This window comes from Hippoglossus stenolepis, chromosome 5 (assembly GCF_022539355.2).
Source record: "Hippoglossus stenolepis isolate QCI-W04-F060 chromosome 5, HSTE1.2, whole genome shotgun sequence".
In the NCBI taxonomy this organism is placed as follows: domain Eukaryota; kingdom Metazoa; phylum Chordata; class Actinopteri; order Pleuronectiformes; family Pleuronectidae; genus Hippoglossus; species Hippoglossus stenolepis.
The window spans coordinates 22705309-22728503 of record NC_061487.1 but is presented as its reverse complement, the minus strand read 5'-3'; the positions used below and the strand labels follow the sequence as shown (position 1 = coordinate 22728503).

The 23195-nt window shown below is 43.4% G+C and overlaps 1 protein-coding gene across 7 annotated transcripts in view; it reads right to left on the bottom strand.

The window, feature by feature from the left end:
• The window catches only part of mical3a (microtubule associated monooxygenase, calponin and LIM domain containing 3a), an 83607-nt gene that overhangs the window by 10885 nt on the left and 49527 nt on the right, over nucleotides 1-23195 (bottom strand). The window contains exons 20-44 of one of the 7 annotated variants that reach the window (XM_035156807.2): nucleotides 22357-22467; nucleotides 21795-21857; nucleotides 21463-21576; nucleotides 20613-20717; nucleotides 20083-20196; nucleotides 19874-19969; nucleotides 18104-18211; nucleotides 17464-17650; nucleotides 16689-16783; nucleotides 16426-16519; nucleotides 13725-13920; nucleotides 12694-12962; nucleotides 12342-12434; nucleotides 11589-11729; nucleotides 11048-11110; nucleotides 9858-9932; nucleotides 9600-9713; nucleotides 9418-9497; nucleotides 7017-9027; nucleotides 6831-6925; nucleotides 6062-6238; nucleotides 4574-4624; nucleotides 3679-3786; nucleotides 1383-1476; nucleotides 154-204 (exon numbers count right to left, since the gene is read on the bottom strand). In XM_035156807.2, coding sequence (XP_035012698.1) covers nucleotides 154-204; nucleotides 1383-1476; nucleotides 3679-3786; nucleotides 4574-4624; nucleotides 6062-6238; nucleotides 6831-6925; nucleotides 7017-9027; nucleotides 9418-9497; nucleotides 9600-9713; nucleotides 9858-9932; nucleotides 11048-11110; nucleotides 11589-11729; nucleotides 12342-12434; nucleotides 12694-12962; nucleotides 13725-13920; nucleotides 16426-16519; nucleotides 16689-16783; nucleotides 17464-17650; nucleotides 18104-18211; nucleotides 19874-19969; nucleotides 20083-20196; nucleotides 20613-20717; nucleotides 21463-21576; nucleotides 21795-21857; nucleotides 22357-22467 — 4705 coding nt within the window. Of the gene's footprint in view, nucleotides 1-153; nucleotides 205-1382; nucleotides 1477-3678; nucleotides 3787-4573; nucleotides 4625-6061; nucleotides 6239-6830; nucleotides 6926-7016; nucleotides 9028-9417; nucleotides 9498-9599; nucleotides 9714-9857; nucleotides 9933-11047; nucleotides 11111-11588; nucleotides 11730-12341; nucleotides 12435-12693; nucleotides 12963-13724; nucleotides 13921-16425; nucleotides 16520-16688; nucleotides 16784-17463; nucleotides 17651-18103; nucleotides 18212-19873; nucleotides 19970-20082; nucleotides 20197-20612; nucleotides 20718-21462; nucleotides 21577-21794; nucleotides 21858-22356; nucleotides 22468-23195 lie in introns of those variants that run through there. The other 6 variants (XM_047339872.1, XM_047339873.1, XM_047339874.1 and 3 more) reach the window with 6 other exon arrangements.

Sequence of the window (23195 nt, the reverse complement as noted above, 5' to 3'; positions counted from 1 at the left end):
GACTGATGGCGGACATGTCATGGACAAACAGAGATCAACATGTTCGGAGATGGAAGAACTGTTGCAGAGTGCCACCACAGATGGAGCCCGAATAACAGTGTCACATGTCATTGATTACAAAAGAGAAAAGAAAAACTACAGTAAGTCTAATACCTGATCTTCTTTTGTGCTGTTTGGGTAATGTATAAGTACCTTTATACAATCCTTTAAAAGAGTAGAGTAGTAAACAAGTTAAGACATACTCAAAACATTTGATTGTAGAAAGTTGCTCAATTTAAAAAGGAACGTTCCGTGCATCTACGTCAACTTGCGTGATGAAAACGATTTTTGTTTCATTCTGTTACATCAAATAAATTAGGCAGGAATACGCTGTCAGCACTTCAGAGAATAACCTCAGCACCTCGCTCGCATACAGAGCTCACATCACTTAAATAACGTGTTATTGCTACTGAGCACCACTCATGCTTCACACGCTTAGAAAACTAGCAAATAATGAACCGTGCTGCTCGCTGTTGAATAATGTAGTCTTCATCTCGGAGGTATATTGTCTGTGATAGTCCCTTGTCAAGAGCAATTTGGGTTTGTTACTTTGAAGGAGCAAACGTGTGTTTCTGCACAGAATTCTACGAGTAAACCGAGTGGAGGGATTTGAACACAGTCTCAAGCTGCTTTCAGACGAGCACTAAGCTCCGGACATTTCCTGGAGCCCTTGTCAGAATAAAGCAGGGAAATATCCGGAAGCGACAGGGCGTATTGATGACATTTCTAACACAGGACGGACGAGAGTAGCTTACAATGAAAAAGATGAGTCTTACACGAAGACGATGTGAACAAAGACGTCAACGTGGAAAGACAATGAGATTTGAGAGTTTTTGGCGATGAGGGCTGAAACTGAAAATGTTCCTCTTGTTCTCAACGCGTCTGACAATCAGACAATCTCCTGCAGCGATATTCTTTTCCTGGAAATCACTTCTTCCTCGCCGTTCGAAGAACAGCAGTTGTGCCGTACTTCCACTGACAAGTACCGTTTTAGGAGCGGCAAAGAAGAAGACATTTCTGGTAGTGCAGCGTTAACCAGAGCTAGCTTTACGATATTCGCAATATTTTACGTTTGAAAGTCCCACGAGTGAAATGGCGAAGTTCGGTTTTGAGGGGTCACGCTAGCCAATAACAACACCAAAAATCTCATAAAGCATAGCAACAATAACTTTCACACAGGGTTAAACTAATAAAAAACATTATTTAAGCTACTATTCTTTTTAACTTGTGTGTTGAATCATTACAAGTCTCGGTGTCAGAATCATATCGGAAGGTCACATTGGTATCTGAACATCTCCAGGGTGTTAAACTCTAAACTCGAAGTGTAAGTAAGAAGTTGTTACCTGCTTCTCCTCTCAGAGCTTTCTCCACAGCGACGCCCCTCTCCTCCAGCTGCCTCTGCTTCTCCTCCACCTGCTCCAACTGCCTCTGGATAATCTGCAGGAGACAAGTCGGCCAGGGTCACATTGTTATTAATGAAATGCACATAAGCATAAACACACAGAGGCACGAGTGCTTTATAAAACAACTCAAGTTCTCGCACACGGGCACAAAGAACAATAACATCCACCGCTAATTAGAACTAATTTGTCCCAAAACCTGCAACAGGGGGCAGCAGCGGAGGGTACCTCTCCACTGACGCCACAGTTTACGCTCATTAAAAATAAATGTCTCGAGGTGCAATGGGAGTACGGCTAATTAGAACTGTATTGATGTCTTCAAGTAAATGAACCTGCTCTGATTGGCATTTAAAACACAACTTCATGACTTTCACCAAAAAACAATTTGTTCCACAACACACTCTCACTTGTTATTGGCAGTGGCAAGGTAAACGAGGCGGTAATGGGGGGAGGGGTTGCAGCCTCTTGAGACTTTTGAGTTTGTTGAACTAACCCCGTACTCTGCATCGTTGAAGGAGAATTCAAACTAGAGACTGAGACCATAAACGTAGAGCCAGTGGAGTCGGCCCCTGCTGGTCATTCCAAAGAATACAGGTTTCAGGCACTTCCTCGTTAGCTTCACTTTTCGGACCCAGAGTCTACGTCCATTTCTATACACAGCCAATGGTGTTAAACTTTGATTGCCATGTACAAGTAGTGCACAGGGGCAGTTTAAAACTCAAACACTCAAATAATCAAAGTAGTTTTCTAATGGTGGTACTTTTGCGTTAAGTGTCTACTATAAAAACGCAGAGCAGAGTTAGACAATGATAAAATACAACTATGATCCCTTGAAGTGACACAGACATTTATAAAGCAATTAATAACATTTTAGAATAATTCAATATAATTATGATGATGAATTACCACAGCCTCTGTCCCGCTGCTGGTGCCATTAGTTACTGACTGTCAGAAGTAATATAATAACGGTGTAATTAATGACTATGGCATCTGGATGGTGTGTGACCCGAGTGAAAAACACTTAGATCGGGGTAGAATAGTTTTTTTTGGTAAATTCAGCTTATAGAGACCCCCTCTGGTGAAAAGGGGGAGTTGCATTTTGTGGTTGTAGCGCCCTGTACTTTGATAGATTATACTTGGTGGCTGAACTGGTATAAACGGTGGACAGAGATATGTTTAAAAATGAGCACACGTTTGAAAACTAGTTTCCTCCGAGTGTTCCATCCTCAGTCAGAGCTCCACTTTATCAGAGCTACGCAGCAACAGGAGCTGAATAAGAAGCAGTTTGGCTTCTGTAAATAGCTGCGAAAAAGGAAGCAAGATTCAGGCCCGGCAGACCGCAGCTCCGGGGGAAAGAGCTGAGTCAGTGGACTGGAAGCCTGACTACAGAGTTACAACATCAATCACCGTGCATTTCCTGAGCAAAAGGATGAATTCGGCCTCATCCTGAGAGGGTTGAGACACATTACACTGACCATACGGTGGTGAAAGAGAAAGCAGACTACTGAGTAACAGTGGCAGCAGTAATAACGTTGTCCAGAGGTCCACGTTGAATGGGAAAGTGCGCTCAGACTTTTTTAACCTCACTTCCACACACACATCTGTATGTAACCTCTAACATATTCTGCATGTGAATCTGCAGACTCTGTAGACACGGAACAGGATTTTGGGGCTGGAAGGTTTTTTGTTTCTCGTTAGACCAATCACGCTTGAGCAGGCTTTGGTCGCCCGCAGGTAAAAAACTCAGTGCATCGAGCGAAAGAGGTGGAAAACATTGATTAAAATGAGTCAGCGCTCGGCTTTTTAGTTTATCTGCCTTCATATGCAGCTAACTCTTAATAGAAATTAACCAAAATGTTGTGTGGACCTAAAACACCTATGAAAAGTATCGCTGTTATTGTTTTGGGTGGAAAAATAAACTGTAATAGACTGTAATAGAGCCTCGGCATAAATATCTGCTGTCTCTACCAAAAGCCATTGCCCCCCAGAGGCTAATTCATCATCAGTAGCCGATGGGCTCCGAGATTTCTCTATATAAAACCCATTCAATATGCATAACACAACAACCTCTACCTCTGTGGAGTATAATTAAAAATAAATAAATCCTTTTTTTCCCCTGAATGATGACATTAAATAAGTTATAATTGTAAACAAACAGTATCTGTGTCTCGTCAGGAAACAACTCAGCTTGTCTGCCGGGTCTATGGTAGTTAGTGGAGAGCTGTGATTGGTCGGTTACCTGGGCTCTGTGCAGTCGCTTGAGCTCCTCCTGCTTGGCTTGTCGCCGCGCAGCTTTCTGGACTCTCCGCGTCAGCTTGGCGTTCAGCTCTTCCTCCGTGTAGGTTTTCTGGTAGAAGGACAAAAACGCGGATTAAAAGAGGTCTCATTCGCAGGCTGCCGATCTGTTAGGTTGGCTCCAGACAGAGGGCCCTGGCCCTTCAGGGAAGAAACAACTGAGCGGGAGAGAAGAGGAGAGGAGAGGAGAGGGAAACTCAGACTGGATCTTCTAGTGGATCAATATCAACAATATATTCTTGCTTCACTACTACACATCTACACACTTATCTAGGACAATGAATTATAATCTCAAGGTACAGGAACATAAATATCTTAGAGTAACTGTATAAGCCTTCTTAACTTTATGAAACCTTTCCTTATAATAAACAAAACAGTAAGCGAACAAGCAGGGACGTTCCCCCCGTTAGCCAACATGTGAGCAAATGAAAAGCTGGCGTAAGGAGAAGGACAGAGCAGCTCTGAGGAAAACGTGTGGAAGTTATTCCAGGAGCCAGACTGGAGTAAAAAAAACAGCGTCACAGTGACAGAAGTTAATATCGTACCAGCCCCTGAAATCAAGAGATGCAGAAGCATCATTGTGACCAGAAAGGTGAGCGCGAAAAGTCATGTTTGAACAGAGCGGATATCCAGCGAGTGAGTGAGTGGGCGAATGAGTGGGTGGGCGGGCGCCACGCTCCGACTTGTCGCATGCATCCAGAGGGGCACAGTTAGCTGGAGGCCAGACGCACATGAGGTGTTATGGTTGTAAACTGGCACATGCGCAGGGACAGGGGTGGGTGGGGGGTGGGGGGGTAGGTGGGAGTGAGTGAGTGGATTATGAACATATGTAATACTACCTTCGTGGCGTACGATCTCTTGAACGCCAGCGCGTGAGGAACATAAACAGACTTGAGGGGGAGGAGGAGACAAAACATAAAAAAGGGGGGAGGAAACAAACATGATACAGGTGATATGATTAAATGGGTTAATGATTATGTTAAAATTGGTCAAAATAAAATGAATAAATGAATAAAAGTAATTAAATTCAACAGGTACGATCAAACCAGGCAATGTTAATACCCCACATGAAAACAAAATACATTAAGTGACAAGGTGCACAGGGATATTTTCACACATCTATGTTAATTAGAATTAGAAACAAAAACTAAAATCATATAATAATCACTCATGTGAAACAGACAAACACATCTGAAGACCCAAGGATTAAAGAAACCCATCTTCCCATAGAGTGGTGAGAGAGGTCCGTTTATGATCCCTGTGGGAAAATACATCTATCACATCTACTACACTCACACATCTGGAAAACTAGTAACACAACAACAGAGACGAGTCTACACAACTCCTGTGAGCTCTCGTTGAACTACACACGGCCTGACAGGCATGAAACACCTTTTATCTCCCATTACTGAAGTCGTACAACGTACAAATCCCGACGATATTTATAAAGAGTGAGAGGAAAATGTGCATTCCTCAAATGTCGTGAAAAATGAAGAAAAAATCGTAAACTGGCAGAGTTTTTCTTTTTCTTTAAAAAAAACAACAACAAAATGTGTTGACAATGGTTAATGGATTCATGCCTCTGGGCCTGAAGTCGACTGTATCTATCTAAACCACCAGATACACAAACACACACACACAGACTGAGCGGTAGTGGAGACAATTATTTTGAATTTCAGCCATAAACATAATGAATGCAAATTAATTTTAAAAAGAAGCTCATATTATAGAAATGTGGGGTTTTATTTGCTAAATTTCTGCACAGTTCCTGGTGAGATTTAAGCCTCCAGCATATTTAATTAATCCAGTGTTGAAGAGTTCACTCATTTAGTCACTTACTTATATACATCATTGTGTTGTTTGTGTTGTTGTTTGGTTGTTTGAAGGATTCTGCAAAAAAACTACCGGACAGATTGACACGAAATTTGGTGAAGTTGTGTCAAGAGAGAACTCGTAAAAGTTTGGTGCAGATCCGGATCAGAAGGTGTTTTTTTTCCCACTCTCTTTATCATTGGCCCTGATTTCTGAGATAATAATTCATGGATGTTGATGAAAAACATCAGGATTATTAATTGATATTTATGAGTGTGAGCAATTTGACGAAGATCCAAATAAAAATCCAGATGTAGTGAATTTTATTGTGGTTTCACAGTTAAATGTGTTTTATGATTTTGGGTGAAATTCCAATTCTACTTTCAAAAAGTTTAATTAAATTGAAATTATTTCCAAGTCAGTCTGAGAAGCCAGAGGCAGTTTATGTAAATCTGTCAAAAATTCAAATGTTTATTTGAAATTCCAAATCATCCACCACCACCGCCGCACAATACCTCCTCGTCGTCTTTGTCCTTTTCCCGTTCAACCTCTTTCTCCCGCTCTCTCTCCTTATGCCTCTCTGTCACCCTCTTTTTCTCCTTAAACTCCCTCCTCCTCTCCTTCTCCAGTTTCTCCTCCTTTATCGCCTCCTTGTGAATGTCTGACACTAGGTCAAAGATGTCCATATGCCGCTAGGGGTGGAAGAAAGTATTCAAACGGAAAGTGTTTTTTCTTTTTAAAGGGAAACAAAACAGACACAGATGCAATGGACTGCGGATACCTCTAAAGTATCTGCAAATGTTATCTCATTCACCGTTGATTGGAAAGTCAAAAGGGAAAAACCTGCAAAGGATCAACTTCAGGTTTCTTAAATTGGCTTGTGTTGCTGTGCAGGATGAACACATCACCTGCTAGAGACCCATTGCTATTGTGTCCAATTTTCAAAACTTGGAAAAGAAAAGAAACGGCGGCTGTACTGTCGGATTTTGCTGAAAAATGTGATGTGCTGATTCCTCCTTCACTACATCTTACATCGCCGAGATCAAAAACTCCGGCTGATCAAAAGGTTTCCGAGTCTTCCAAGAGACGCTGAGTCACGTCCTTGTCTTAACCGCACCCCAGAGTTTGCTGAGTGTTCCGGTGGCTTCGAGCAGCCGATCGTCAGCAGATGTTTTACTCGTTTAAGCGTCTCATCAGAAATGATCTTGAGTCAACTAAAGCTGACTTTGCGACGCTTAACATGTCAAAATACTTCACAGAGAGGAGACAAGGCTGATTACTCACATCTGCCTTTGACTTCTGGGAGGATCTCTCCAGGACGTCGTCACAGGACAGGTCCGAGTCCTCGGAGAAGCTCAAGTTCCTGCGTGATTTCGAATCTGTGACAAAAAGTAAAACACAAATTTAAATGGATTTTGTAATAAATACCTTGTTAAAAAACGATTTTTAGCTCTGGGACACTTCTTTTACCTGATGATCGGCCAGGAGATGAACTTCTCTTCTTCCCAGAGTCCTGAGTGGTGGAGCTGGACGACGGCGTGCTCGGACACGACTTGTCGTCCTTCTTCTTCTTGTCCTTCTTGTACCCCGAGAACACGGCCTTCCACAACGACTTGTGTTTGGGCGGCGTCTCATCGGTGGTCGAGAGCCTGCTGCCGTCGTTCTTGGCCTTTTTCTCCTTCTTGTTCTTGCGCGGGGAGAAGAGGGAACTGCGCTTCTTGCTCTTGCTCGTGGCAGAGCCGTCGGACGAAGCCACCGAGCTGTCCAGGCTCTTGTTGCTGCTGAAGAAACGCTCCGGCAGAGTCTCTGCCTTCTTTGACTCCAGAGATTTCACAGCCGATGTCTTAGGCGACACGGCTGATTTTTTACTTTTCCCTACGACATCTGGGGTTACGCTCCAGGCCACTTTAGGCTGGGCACCCTTGTCAACGTCAGACTCTTTCATTTTGTTCAGCTGCTTGGCCATGGCGTCTTTCAGCACCTGGCTCTTTATAGACTTTTCTCTGGCTCTAATCCTCTCTTCGGCGATCTCCTTGGCCTCTGGAGAGAATCGGGTTGCCCTCTGTGTCTGAGGCGCTCCTGGGATATTAGGTTTACCGTTTTCCATCGCTAGAGCCAGATGCAGAGGAGGTTTTTCTCTCTTGCTGGTGGGCGGAGTGTAATACCTGTTCATGCTCGTTTCTGGCGTCCGCTCGTCATACGTGTCCTCCACGTCGTCGGCAAACGGAATCTCCTCCACCTTCTCCACAAACGACTTCCTCGCCTCCACCGGTCGAAGCTTCTTCTTTTCTCTCATAACAACAACCACTGGAGCTGGCTCTGGATCTGCCGGGGGCGATGAGAGTCTCCTGGGCGCAGGCTTGGGCACAGACACGGGGCTCAGCTGGGTTCTCGGCGCAGGAACAGGAGTCTTGGTTTTCGCCGGCTCTTTGGCACGCTCCGGTGGAGGCTTTTCCGTTCCGTTGCTCCAGGACACTTGGTGTTTCTGCTGCCTGAGCACGGCTGGAGACTGATTTGCAGGCACAGGTGGCGGTGGACTGGAGGGCGGGGTGAGCATGGTGGAATCAGACATGTCGCTGTTTGCCGTCTGGCTCGTGGCAAGGCTCCCATTCAACCCCAGGCCGGAGCTGCTGCTGAGGTCCCTCTTATCAGAGCCATTGCTCTTGGGCTCCGCGGGAGCTAGAGGCGTAATGACCTGACCCTCAAGGGTGATGTTGAGTCTGCGAATGACAGCACGACCAACGAGGGCAGGCTTCGGCTCCTCAGACACCTCAGGAGACTGCGTCCTGACCGGTGTGAGTTCCTCTGTTGGAGCATTAACGACACTGTTCTCGAAGATTTTACTACTGCGATCCAGAGGAGTCAGACCAAGGCTTTTTCTTATCTCTGCACTCTTTAACCAAAACTCCTCAATGATATCTGTCTTTTTAGAAGGAGTCTCCTCTGTTGAGGAATCTATGGACCTCGCGGGCTCCGGCGTGCCCTTGTCAGTTTTGTTCATGGGCGTCGAGGTGACTGCGGGGACAGGCTGAGTTCTGACGGGAGAATCTGAGGCGAGTGGCGACGACGGTTCGTGACAAGGCAGCGGCTGGGCGCAGATCGGGGAGAGGGGGTTTCCCGTGAGAGGGCAAATGGAGCGGTGGGGGTAGACAGGAGATTTAGGAGCGCACGTCTCCGGTAGGGGGGTGGGCTGGGAGCAGATCGGTGAGCTGACAGGTGATGTGGCAGGGGATCTGACAGGTGACCTGATTGCTGGGTTGAGCAGGGAGGCGATAGGTGATTTGGTGGGAGAGCTGGGGGGCGACGAGGCAGAGACACTGACAGGAGAAGCAGCAGCAGCAGCAGCAGCAGGAGAAGCGACAGGTGAAGGGAACAGCGGGCTCCTGGCTGCTGGTGAAGGAACTGTCCTCTCAGCCTTCACTTCCTCAGGTATGAACGGATCTGGGAAGAAGCGGCTGCCAGGAGACTTCACGAGAGGAGTCTGGAAAAGAAAATCAGGATTTAGTTGAGGGAGCTATAGTAGGGAGCAGCATGACCTATAGTAGAGAGCAGCATTACACAAAGAATACTCAACAGATTTCCATTAAAACTTGGTGTAAGGATGTTTTATGGGTCAGGGGAGAACCTACTCAGGTTTTGTTGCGGATCCCAATCAGGGGGCAGGTCCAGGAATTTTCTTTTTCACTTTCTTTAACAAATTTAGGACAAAATTTGATGCTTTCACCAATTTTCCAGGGAATAAAAATCCAGGCATAATTGGGGGAATGATATTTTTTAAGTGTGTGTAATCTGGTTTAGTTTAACTGAATTTAGGGGGATTGTTTGGCCTTGGCGGAGTTTTTTTTTGCTCTGAGCATCATTCTAGTCTCACCTGTGTCTCAGGCTGTGGTGATAGCTTGAGAGGGGAAAGGACAACATCTTCTTTCTGCAGTGGGCTGGTGCCTGATGGTTCTGAATGCACAAAAAACAAACATGTAATTCCATGTATTCTTGTGAAATATATAAACAGCATATATATATATATTTGAGTGAGCAATTTTAAGTGACATGTACCAATGCTGGAGGACACTCTCACACTTCCAGGTTTCCTGTCTTCTTCAGGAAGTGCTTCAGCGTTCTCTGAATGGTGCAAACGAGCCTCAGCTTCTGCATCTGAAGGGATGTCCTCTGGAATTAGAATATAACATTTTGAATTATTGCACCGCTTTACAACTTTAAAATTGTATCTCAAAAATAAATGTCACTCTTTACAAATGTGATAAGCTCTTTCTTAACCAAAAAGTTATTGTTTGTATGAGTTTGACAGCTCACCCTGATCCATCTCTGTACCGGGCTCCACATCCGGGCTGTCTGCTTCTGCTTCCAGCTCCTCGTCCTCACCGGGCTCTGGTGCAACAAAGAAAAAAGGCAAGAAATGAGTCTAAAGGGTAAAACATTCTGTCTTCAGTCTTTAAAAGAGTGAGAACATTTTTGCAACTTCCTGACAACCTAAGCGTAAGAATTCAATAAAAACTGACAGGATACATTTTTAACAGTGAGGAAAAAATACTTTAAGGTTGCAAATGAATGTAAAACTAAAATCCATTTATTCAAGGAAAATGTTTTGGCAAAAAAAAACATTTACCATGAATATGAACAAAGGTTTGGCATATAGAAGCATTAGTAAGTAGGTCCATGCAGTTATCCATTTATCAATGAGCAAATGGATGAACATTTTAACCAAGCAAAAGCAAAACCAACACGTTAATGACGCTGGTTAGGAGACGAGCAGCGTGTAAACAACATTTGTGTTTTAACAACAACTGAAACAGGGAAAAGACAAACACAGCTGGTTCATGCATTTTTTAAATATGTCGCAACGTAACCATCACTTGTGCTAAATGCACTGAACAGGCCATCGTTCACGTGGGTGCATGAGCACGTAGGGAGAGAATATCTTATTCTGGTCGGTCTAAGCTCAAGGAGATCTTTACCAAGCTTTTAACCCAGAACATAAGTGCTGCTCATGAACCCAAATATGGGTGTAAGGACACTCATCGCATTCGTTCAAGCTCTCGAAGTTGATAAAGTTCCTCAACAGCCCCAGCCTCCGAACTCTGTGCCAGTACAAGTGCCATTAAGGGGTTAGTCCAAAAATATAACAGGATATTCCAATGAAATACCTCGCATATTACCCATTAGAGCAAGAAAGCCTTGATAGCTCATCGTCTCTGGAATACATCACACTGGAGTACAACACAGTGTGCAAGTGAAGAGAGAATACACGCTCCAGAAGTTGGAAAGGGTAGGATGAGAGGTTGGGTTATTAAAAGGTGAAATACAGATGCTGCTCTGATCCCGACCCTTGAGAGTGACAGCCTTACAGCTCGCATGCTTTGTGAGTTCACTGGTCTCTGCACGTGTTCCCTGCATGCTCCAGGAAAAAAGGGCAGCCAGCCGATAGACAAGATAGAGAACAGGTCTAAGACGGGATGTTGTCATCCCTTTGAAGTCTGAGCTACCTCCAGACATGGACTCCAACCAGACTCTCACTGCCTCGTGTCGGGCGGATGTGTGGGCAGGTGCTACGTTCACACCAGAAGATACGGATACGACACAGAGGGATAGATGGCAGGGAAATAACAGCAAAGTAATTAGACACATGGGAAAGGACACGGCGGAACACACACACACAAAAAAAAAAGAACAAAGCAGAACACAAAATCAAAAGGAACTGACAAGGGGGTTATATGGTGCACTGGGATGTGGTTGGAGAACTCCAAGTTCACCCCAGCAGACCAACAGCAACTCTGAATGACAAAATTAAAAGACTGGAACAAAATTAGACATTCCACGGATAAAAAAAAAAAGCACATGGGACATAAATGTACAAAATCAGAAGTGATTATAAAAGAAAAGGTGGGTTAGTCGGGGGAGGGGGCTCCTCTTGTCGCAGACACAGACAGTAAAACAAAACAGCAGCAGCCACACGGACGAAACGAGACCCTGGTCCTTGAGGCCCACAGCCTCCCCAGGTGTTCAGCTCCCTCTGGGTGGCGTTACCTGTGGAGGAGGGCCGAATGAGCTCAGAGGGCTGGGAGAGCTGGGAGAGCTGGGAGGTCAAGTCCTTCTCTCCCTCGGACTCCAGGTGGATGGCCTGGGGATCCACAGGCTGCAGGATCTGTTGGATCAGCAGGTTCCTGGCTAGATGGCCGTGTCAGCGTACGCAGCAGTGTAGTGTTGGTGGGTTGAGATGGAAGTTGTGTGAGAGATGAGGGCGGATGTTCAGGGAAAGTAGAGAAACAGAGCAGAAGAGGAAGAGGAAGAGGAGATGAGGGAAAAGACAAAAATGAGGGAGAGGTAGAGAGAAAGTTAGAAAACAGCAGTAATGAAAACTCATCAGAGGTGAGGAGGACGGAGGCTGCATGCACTACACTGCAAAAAAAGTCAAACCACAATAGTGAGCTTCAAAGATATATGGTTAAATCTAAAAAAATCCTTCAACCAAACCATAACTACAGCACCTGGGGGGGAAAACACAAACAAATCTCTGGGATTTATCATATTAGTATTTTAAAGCCATAAATAAAAACTGGGTTATTTTTAAAATAGCAGGTTAAAGTGGGAACTTGAGGAAAAACAAACTCTTTCTTTTAAAACCACAAGGCAACAACCATCAAACCAAAACACACAAAAACGCAAACGCAAAACCACGCTCTCTGTAGGAATCCTCGAAAAATGAAATCCAAACCAGCCAGGATTAAAGATCCCATTCAAAGTTACTGCAAACACATCCACAGGCAGTTCTGCTGCTACCTTTAAATGTACCAACATCCTCTTCGTCTTTCAGGTGCTTCTCCAGCCAGAGGCCAGACTGCAGCTCTCTGTCCCAGGGGCAGTAATCCCCTTCTGTCAGCAGGGGGAGACAGAGGCCGCCCCAAACAAAATAAAATAAAAAATACATGTGCATACACAAAGACAGTGGACATGGGAGGGGGAGGAGGAGGAGGGGGAGGAAGAGGAGAGTAATGGTTGAGACAGTGACATGACACAGGTAACAGATTGAACGGTGCTAAAAACACACATGAGACTAGACGGGGATGTAAACACACAGACAGGAAACAACGACAACATATTTCCAGGCTACACAAGAGTGAAAATAAATTACCTTCGCTCGACTCCTCATCTTCTTCATACTCTTCTTCATCCTCCTCTTCATCTATTTCACCATCCCTGCTGACTGCGTCGCCCAGAGCCTCGTCCTCCTCCTCATCACAGTCTCCCCTAAGTTTAGCATGGAGCTCCACCGCCTCCCTCCAAGGAACGCCACCGAGATCTGAGGGACTGGTAGCATGCTGCTCCAGATCCTCCTCCTGGTCTGGATCCTGGTCCTGATCCTCCTGCTCGTCCTCCTCCTCCATGTCGGACTCTGAGCTACTGTTAAAAAACAAGAGAGTTCAAATACAGAGTTAGTACAAGTGAGATGTTTTGGCAGGAAACAGCTCGCTCCTGTTTCAGAGACTTAAATATTCCATTTTCTACAGGAAGGTACAAACTTGTATTTTCTGTGTTCATCTTTACATGTGATGAAAGGAGTCAACAGAAATATGCACCACTTCTGTATCAATTGCTTTTTCATATATATATATATATTTGGGGTTTTTGGGGTTTTATTTGACAAGAAAGAGTTAAGTGTGAAAGGGGGATAGAGAAAGAACAGGGACATTAGTTGAACAGTACATTGTGTTGAAAGGGGAGAATGTTTTCTTCTTTCATTCCCACTCTTCACCCTGAACATCTGTTCTCTCTCTATGTAACTGTGGTGAGTGGGTACGAGCTCCTGTGAGAAGTGTGGAACTGACTCACTGTCGCACCTTAAAGTGTCTAAATCAGCCGTAGCAAGTTCAAGAGTTTGTTGTAGTAGTATAAGTGAACTGCAGCTAAAAAGACTTAGAAGACATTAAAAACCAGCGTTTCTCTCTAATATTTAGCAGGAAACTTTTAAAATATGAAGAATTCGAAAACAGAGTTTGGTGCATTTGTTAAAGCTGCAGTTCTTCTGGTTCAGGAAGCCAATATTCACTGTTCAGTAAGTGGGACCTGATCACCCTGTGTGGCTGCAGATGGCGCTGTCGCTCAGCCACATATTAACGACCTAAACGATGGATGGATTGTCAACATTTGTTCTTCTCCTCGTACCTGGAGCCCAGGTCAGCATCTGTGGCCTTGTCCAGCACGCTGCTGAGGTTGTGCTCTGCCAGCGTCTCCTCAGGCACCTCCTCCAGCTCCTCCTCCCTCTGCAGAGACAGACGGTAGTTCTCCAGCTCGATGCGCTCTGGAGTTCCACGCAGGCGCTTGGCCAGGCTCGGCTCCTGCAGTCCATTGACCTCCAGGGCTGAGAATCCCAGGAGAAGCGAAGGCAGATGAAAAAGAGCAAAAAAGAAAGAGTCAAGTAGGAGCAACAGTCCAGAGCGGAGGAGTGTGAATCTGTAAATCAGGTTTCATGCACGACTGGATGTAAGAGCAGGATTAAGCTTTTCAAAGTATTTATGTCTCTAGGGAAATAAACTGGAGAAAACAAAATCCACTGAGTCGTGTGTTGTGAAAACTATTGTGATTACAGGGAGAAATTCTCACAAAGTTGTGCGTGTGTGTGAAAATATCAAATCCATCAAACTCGTACACTTCCAAACAAGTTTGTTGTATTTTTTGCTTTTTCTTGTTTACCCCCATTAATACCAAAGCAGTTTTGTGTTTTTAAAAGGACAAAGCGACAACAACACACCAATTCAAGATCTATAACTGAATTTATTGCGTTAGATTTTTATTCCTACAACAAAAGTTATCAACAAACACAAAGTTACTCTAAAGTTCTACTTCTACAGTTATAGGTACAAGGTTGGTGCCTTGCCTTTTTCCCGTCCTGAGAAGCAAATCTTAAAACTGTATTTTTGGAAAACTTTGTCTTTTTGGTGAATGTGAGTGTAATTAATAAAAAATAAGTGCTTCACACATTATAGTGCTCGTGTTGTCTCTGTACAGTTGCCCCCCCGATTACAGTTCTATAAGCAATGATCCCGTGTTAATCCCTCTAATAAAAGAAAGGTGTGACAATGAAAATGTGATATTTGATACTGTAGTGTGGTGTAAATTATATTATGAAGAAAAAGACTGTCTGAAAATGTAAGACAGATGAGAATAAATCTATTGTATTAAACTTAATGCTTTACCTTTCAACAATTGCATAATTAAAGGATAAAAGCGACTAGTTAGCTGTCAAATGCAGTTTGCACAGTTTCCATTATAGTCATATCTCTCTTAAATATTTTAAATAATGATAATCCTTAATTATATCATGAATTTTACTCAGGTTTTAAAGATTAAGATGAAAAATTACATTGTAATCTAAGTGATTCATCCTAAAATTACTTCTTAATTACTTGAAGCCATTATTTTCAACTTCCTATTACGAGATATGATCAGTAACAGGATGAGAGATGAGCCTTATTATCAGAAGATTATCTGGTTATTTTATTCCATGTTGTCTATATTAGGTAATACAAATAATTATTTAATTTCATTATTACTATAATAATGTATTAATGTTGCAAGTGTTTATGTTGTTATGACACTATTTATGGGTAATAATTTTAATTTATGAAACTACACTTGCCACACATTGCAGCAGGCCAACACTTCACTTGTTTGAATTTTAGTTATTAATTTTCTATTCATCCTATCAGCCAACCCAGCTCTTTCTAGTCTATGTGATTATATTGAACTATAATATGCAAAGAAATATATTCAGTTAGATGCACTAGACTGAGTAAGAAAACAAGTCGGTCCGAGCAGTGGTGTGTGTGAGGGGCGGGAGGTCGAGGGATGCAGGGAGGACAGGGCAGCCGAAGAGGTGCAACAGAGGAGTGGAAAATCACAAGAGAACCAATCACAGGCACTGATTCAAGCAAGAGTCGAGTTCTCAGTTTTAAACTGCTCTGGTAGGAGGGGGGAAAGGTAAAGCTCACAAAAGCACTGATACAGGCACTTGATCACAGTACGGAGAGGTGAGGAGAGAGAGAGAGAGAGAGAGAGAGAGAGAGAGAGAGAGAAACACATCACAAGGCAGGCTCGAAAAGAAACACGTCACACAGGAGGAGGAAGAGGTAAAAGAGAGAGAGAGCAGCCGGAGGAGGTCACATTGACAAAGGAAGTAAACTTGGCTCGTCATCAAAACACAGGCAGGAAAAAAATATTTGACAATTAACTTAGGATATATCAATGATCAATGACAAATTTCTACCAATATTTTTGAGTTTTAAAAGTTTCCATATTGTTGCTTAATCAAACTGTAAAATCAAGATGAGATGCGGTAAATGGATAAAGTGGGTTTCAGGGTTTATGTTGCTGCCTGCGGAGCTGATCAGAAGAAACTCTGTCCAACTCTTTAATTATCAAGCCAAGAAAAACAAATAAAGTGAAGATGCACCATTCACTTCTAAAACGATTCAGCCAGAGCGCTGATCGCCTGTCTCGGCCAATCAGAGGCCATAAAACAGAGAGAATGCCGCATCTTCCAGGAATAAGAGACATTCACGTGAACACTCCGCAGGCTCAGTGAGGCAACACAAATGGCTACATCGGTACATTAGTTGGCAAAGAGTAAAAAAGAAACGAAGGAAGGTGGGAACGAGAGAGTCATGCTAGAGTAGGTTGAGCAGGACATTGATGGAGAAACAGCAGAAGAGGTAGATGCAGTAGGTACACAGGAAGGGAGAGTCTAGGGGGTTGCGTGCCACCTGGTGGCAGGTCCAGGAGAGCGTGCGGCCGAGGGTACGCAGAGGAACTCCCATGCCTGTGGCCAGACGGAAGGGTGCCACGGCAAGAGAGGAAAGTGGGGTACCTGAGGGCTGGAGCTCGGACGAGGGGGTCACCGCTGCCATAGCCCTTCCGGGGGCATCTACGGCCGACATGGGAGTTTGGGGCGACTGGTTCTCCTGCAAGGGAGGAGAGAGGGATAATGTCCACAACAGGCAAGTCAACAAAATTTTATTATCTTAGTAGAAAAGAGAGGATAAAAGGTTCCCTCATCAATGCTTCTCTCATCTTATTCCACGTGCCCCTATGTACATAAGCATTGCCCTTTGAAGAGAAAGCAAACAGTACCTTGGCTTCGATCGGAGCTGGGGAGGGAGCAGGCCTCTTTCTCTGAGCATAGCCAGACAGACGGTAACAGTAGTGGGGCTTGCAGTAAAATTTCCCTGCAGAGAAAGAGAGGAGGAATAGGCAGAAATACTGAATGCATAAATAAAAGATGCACACCTCACAGAATGCACAGGCCGTATCTGTTGTTGCAGGAGCAGATTGTGTGTTTGTCATTTAGAATAAAAAGAAACTTCCTTTTGGTCTCATTTCAGTGGGAACGATGTCCCACGACAAATTCTGGAGAAGCAGCGTTTCTGTCTCGTTGAACAATCTGGTGTTTGTCCTCGAAAACAATAGACACCTCACAGAAAGGAGGAATATGGAATCATGAGACTGCCCTGCGGTCAAAAGGAGTTTCACATGTTTGATGCCGTGTAGGAATTTAGTTTCAATATTGCATCTATAAAAGTTTTCTAACAACAGCATATTTTTTATAGAAGTTTGGTGAAATGTTGTGCTGTGTATGTGTTTGTTTCAGTCCATTCATTCCATTGTTCTTTGTATCGGAGCCACGGGTTGAGTGGGAGGTCTGACTGACAGTGTCTGTTTTGATACGACCACTTGGAGGCGCCCAAGTTGCACATTGTTTCCAGAGGGGTTTTAAAATTCAGGGACCGATATGACACTTTCAAGCTGCTGTTTTTTTTATTATTGAGCCTGAAATAAGTTCAATTAGTTTTGCCTGCAATTGATGTCATATAGAATTTTTTTTAATCTTCAGAGCTTTGCTTCTTACCATCCTCCACGTCGAAGGCGTAGGAGGACAGACGTAGCGTGGTGCTGCAGTAGTCGCACTTGAAGCAGCTGCGGTGGAAGAACTTCCCCTCGGCGCTCAGCCTCTCCATCACGTAGACGCGCTTTCGACAGAAGAAGCAGACGTCGCTGCCGCCGATGTTGACGGGGAACTCTTTTCTGAGGGAGCCCTGCGGAACGATAAAGCATTTAAATCAGTCCTTGGAGGAAAAACAGTCAAATGAGAGAACGGGAAGGGAGAGGATTAAGTGCATTAAAGAGAGAGAAAATATTATCAAGATCACAATCTCACCAGGCAACTGTTAATGTTTGCTGGGTATTGAGCTATTTTATAATCAAATTAACTACATCACAGCGAGTCTAAGGGTTATTTCTCATTAGGGACAAGCATGAGCAGTAAAGACACGTTTTTCATCCCCACAAGGGAACGCAAACTTCTGTTACTAGTCGAGCAAACACACTCTAAAGGTAAAGGGAGACGGATCGAGGTGCAACCGTGACAGGAAACTAACACACCAACGTATCAACCACGGGTCAATACACAAAACAACACTCTCTGCGCAGTGACGGCTTTGATTCACGCAGCTACACGCCGTCTTCCAGCGCTTCCACTACATCCTTACCAAATCCCTCTTCTCAGGAGGGGGCTTGGGGACGTCCTGAGACTGAAGCTGACTGGCTATCTGCTCAGCCAGTGAGCTAACTCCCCCAGTGTACATCCGCACATAGCGCTATCAACAGCATTAGAGGAGGGAGGAGAGAAAAAAAGAGAGACAGGTGAGCAAACATTAGAAGATGATGGATGGAAAAAGAAAGAACATGAAAAACAGATGGAGGAGGAGTGTGTGCGGAGGTCAGAGTGGTTTAACGGGGTGGGGGGGGGAGGCGTTCACAAACAGTCGCGTCTGACAGGTCGTTTAGATGTGACAAAGCAGTGTTTACATGCTCCAGTGATCAAGCGGTGAGATGTGCAGTCGGGCCCCAAAAGAAGAAGTGAGAAAACCAAACAAACTGTGGCTTTAGAAAAACAAGTTCAATACGGATAAAATAACTCCTCAGTCAAACAGGATATCCCATCAGCTCCGAGCTGCATGTTACTTTAACAAAGAGCATTACTGGATTTGTGACATCAGGGAAAAAGAAGATTAACTATATTAGTGCTTGGAAAGACAACAGCGACTTAGAAGATATGTGCTCCTGAAATAAGTAATACTGTTCATGAAGAATACTATAGTACTAATATATATAATATATACTTTAGTAATACTAGAGCTCAAACTGATAGTTGGTAGGACGATAAAAATCGGCCGATATGAGACTTTTGCAGACATATCGGTATAAAAATATTTTACATCATGAACAATGAAGACATGGGCATTTATGTTTATATTTTATCCCCAAAAAATGATTTTCTTAATTCAAGCTCTATAGATTTGAAAGTATATGTGTTTTCTTTTTATTTATAGTTTTTTATTATAGAGTTTTTGGTTAAACTGTAAAACATCAAGCCTCGATTACATTTAATAACTTCTACAAGTTTACAACTTCTAAATGTATGTATCGGCTGATATATAATATGCGTTTATGGCAGTCGGCTTCTGTCCCCAAAAGATCCATATCGGTCAGGCTCTAGTGCCAACACACTGTAAGACACATGCATTTTTCATTCACATGCACACACACACACACACACACACACACAAATATCATACACATACACACACAGGCAATCACTCTGCACTGCATCATTTTAATGGTTATTATCTGAACTCAGAGAGCAGTCAACAAATGAAACTGTACATAGTTTAAATCCTGAATGACTCTACACCAGGATTATATTTAATATTCTATTAAAACTCAACATAAAATGAGCTTTTTGATCCTCAGTGTGAGAAGAATTGAGGTCACATGTGGCCTGAGCAAAAACAAAGCCATGAAATCACTCTCACTGCAGATGAGATTTCAGCTCGCTTCACTTGTCTGTGCTGAGCTACAGACCTGCTGCATTTCAAAGTTGTTGCTCCACCAGAGCTGGAACTGAGCTCGTCAACAGGGGAGTTGGACTAGATGAGATTTATTTATTTTGTTTTGCTGCCAAGATGCTCTTCAAATCCAAAACAACAAAATATCTACGGGAATCCTAATTGAGTTCGAGCACACACCCAGCTGAGAATATAATGATATCACAATCACAGGAAGCTGATTACTCACACACACATATTTGTCACAAACACCTTAAAACAATTGACATTTACGTCTCAAAGCAGGTCTCCAGTGAGCTCAGGCAGTGTTAAGCAATTATCACAACTTGCAACGATGCGTCTTCCTGACAGAGGGGGTGCAGGTGTGTTAGCATCGACACACGACATTCCTCGGACGCATGGCGACACTACCTGTCTGTCGGAGGGAGACGGGGGAGTACCGGGGGGAGTCTGGGCTCGGGCCAGGTACCATTGTTCCATAAAGAAACGTGAGGGCTTTTTCTGAGTCTCCACGGAGGAGGGGGAGAGGAGAGGAGTTAGAAATGTAGTAAAGTTGAGCAAGAAAGAAAGTTTACCACAAGACTGATAATCAGCCATCTTCATTAAGGGATAAGTTTCACCTGAAGTGCGACGGGCTTGCCCTCCAACTGAGAGACAAGCTGCTCGGCCCTCTCCTGAATACTAAGCACATATAAGGGCATTTGGTCATCGGAGTGCAGAGGCCTCGCTGACTCCTGCAGAGAAATAGATGATTCCATCACCAGAGGGACGTACGAGGAGGAAAAATGTTTTCATTCTCTGTCTTTTTAGTGCTTTTCCAAACACCAATCTCTCTTCCAGAAAAAGCCTGTCATCGTGGCGCATAACATAGAAGGTTTTGTTAGACATTGTTTTCATAGCTCCAGCTGACAGTCTTTAATTTGTGTGGAGATGTAAGCCTGAGTGGGTAAACTGTGCCCTGCAGTTAGTGAGGATATGTTGCAGAAATACCTAACAAATCAACAGAGTGCACTCGAGATAAATAAACAAGAAGTGAACAAGCTTAAGTGATGTCCTTAGCTCAAAGTGAAAACATGGACGAGGGGTTATTTCTCAGAACGACAGAGGGGCGGGGGGGTGATGCGTTAGTCCACAGCACCAGAGAGCGAACCTTTCTACTGGAGTCAGGAGAGGAGACTGGTGAACCTGGACCCTCAGTGGGGCCTCGGGACAAGTGCCACTGCTCTACAAAGAAACGGGACGGCTTTTTTTTAGGCTCCATGGAGAGAAGAGGGATAGTTAAGAGAAGGAATTAGAAAGTGCAAAGGCATGTTGTTTTTTGTTTTTTTTATAAATGTAAAGTAAAACCATAGACTGTATATAAAGATGAAGCTAAAAAATATCCTGCATGTCAACGCTGCCATCTTGGACATTCGATGTTTCTTAGCAGTGGTCGTAGTAGCGAGATCCCCACAAACGTGAGTCCGTCTTAAATGCCAATCGATGTTTCAGCCCATTTTTATGGCAACAATACCTCCTCATACGCTCATAATTTATGAAACCACATTTAAATTCACTAGATCACAGAAAAGTTAACAAATGCCCTATTTCACAATGTCAAAGAAGGAGGAAAAACTATTCCTGTATCAGCCCCCTGATCCAGATTTGCACAACAAAATGTTTTGCTTTCCTCCCTGACCCATACCACATCCTTCCACCTAGTTTTGTGGAAATCAGTTCAGCAGTTTTTGCGTAATCCTGCTGACAATCAAACAAACTCAGACAAAAAAACTAAATAAACTTACCAGATTTACAAAAATCTGTGTTATAAGAACAACCTAAAATGACAGAAATCATCTTTGAGCAAAAATTATTTTTCGGTGCACCAGGTGCCAATCAATATGTTTTGGCTTCACTTTGGGGAGCAGTGATGTTGTCCATCTTTATATACAGTCTCATGGGTAAAACTAAAATTACTTGGAAGCCGTGTTCACACAGAAACGTCCATGCATGGTGTTCACCTTTGGTGGTTTGTCAGGTTTGCCCTTAAATCTAGAAATCAGGCGGTCGGCCCTCTCTTGTATACCAGGGATGTGAATGGGTCCTGGGTCGGTCAGGTGCAGGCGTTCCCATTCCTGCCAAACAAGCTCCATTGAGACCTGATGCTGAGCGGGTGAGCGGCTGAATGCTTTCAATGCCGAGGTTTCATATAGGGAACAGCCTGGTTTATTCCATACAGATGTCTGTTTGCAGCAACTCCGACCATTATCTCATTAAAAAATTCCAACCACAAACAAAAGCAAGGGCAGCAACAAGCTGAATTCACATCCATGCAAACAGGCCAACACTTTACCCCGTGTTTCAGAGGCTTCTCGTAGTATTCAAGCTCCTCTTCCTCTGGACTTTTACTCACATTCTTAAAAGGTAGAAATGAGCAGATGTGCTGGTATTAATACTTTGATTCAAGCAGAAATAGGCTGGAACAAAAAGCTTTCGAGCTTTGGAAAAACATCTTGTTAGAATTCCTGACACTGAGTTAAAACGACCAAAGGTCCCCTGAGTCGTTATTTATTTACAATCTGCCACATTCCAACAAAACACCTTTCAGTGTATAAACAAGCAGCTCTTCTGATAATAACCCCCACACACAAACACACACACAAACAAACACACACACAACCCACTAACAGGAAAGTAAACAAGACGCGAGGTCTCCAGAAAGTTCACTTGGGAAAATGCAGCATTGTTTTTATCTGTGCTGCACAGCGCAGAGCTCGAACCTGAGGTGCAGCAGACATGATTAGGAAGACTGATGTGGGAGATAAAAACAGGGAGTCTGGGGACACTCGATGGGTTTATGTCAGGGATGGACACACACACACACACACAAACACACACAGAGACTCGTGAGTCACCTCTGAGTGGAGAGAGAGCGAGGAAGTGGAGGAGGAAGAAGGGAGCAGAATGGTTTTCTTTGGGCAACTCCGAGCGCCCGAGCCGGAGAGTTGTTCTGCACCACTTCTGGCCTTCAGAGACGAGGGACAGGAGAGATGATGAGGGTGAGGATGAAGATGATGAGCTCGGTGCTGAGATGATTGTTTATATTCATTATCTTTGTCAATCACAGTCGGATAAAACATTAATATGCGACCAAAAAATATCGTAAACCAAGAGAAGTTATAATTAACGATATTTGTATGTTTCATCAAGATCAAATTAGTGATCAGTTCAGTTAATAGATTTAGTTTGGTGTATTCCACTTCACAGTTAAGTTCCTTACCTTTACAATACAGTATTAGCAATGGGTGACACACTGGTGAGCACAATTCCAACCCACAAAGCAGATACAGTTCAACCTACTTATCCGTTGGTCAATAATATCGGCCGGTAGGAAATTTCACGGAGACATCAGTGTGAGCATTTATGTTTTCCAATAGTTTCTATGATATAATTTTCATAGAATATTTGGTTGTTCTATAATTCTATTGTTATTTTATTGTGAATTAATCCTCTTATAAAGTACTTTGTTAAGAAATGTACTACACAAATACAGATTATACTACTACTACTGCTGCTGCTACTACTACTAATAATAATAATAACTATTATTATAAAATTATTATTATTATTATCTTGTTATTACAATATTCCCAAAAAGTTAAAAGTAAAAAATCAGTGATTTACTTTAAGAGAACAAAGAAAATATTAAATACTAAGAAACTCAATTCTAACAACTAGATGCAGAAGTTGATCT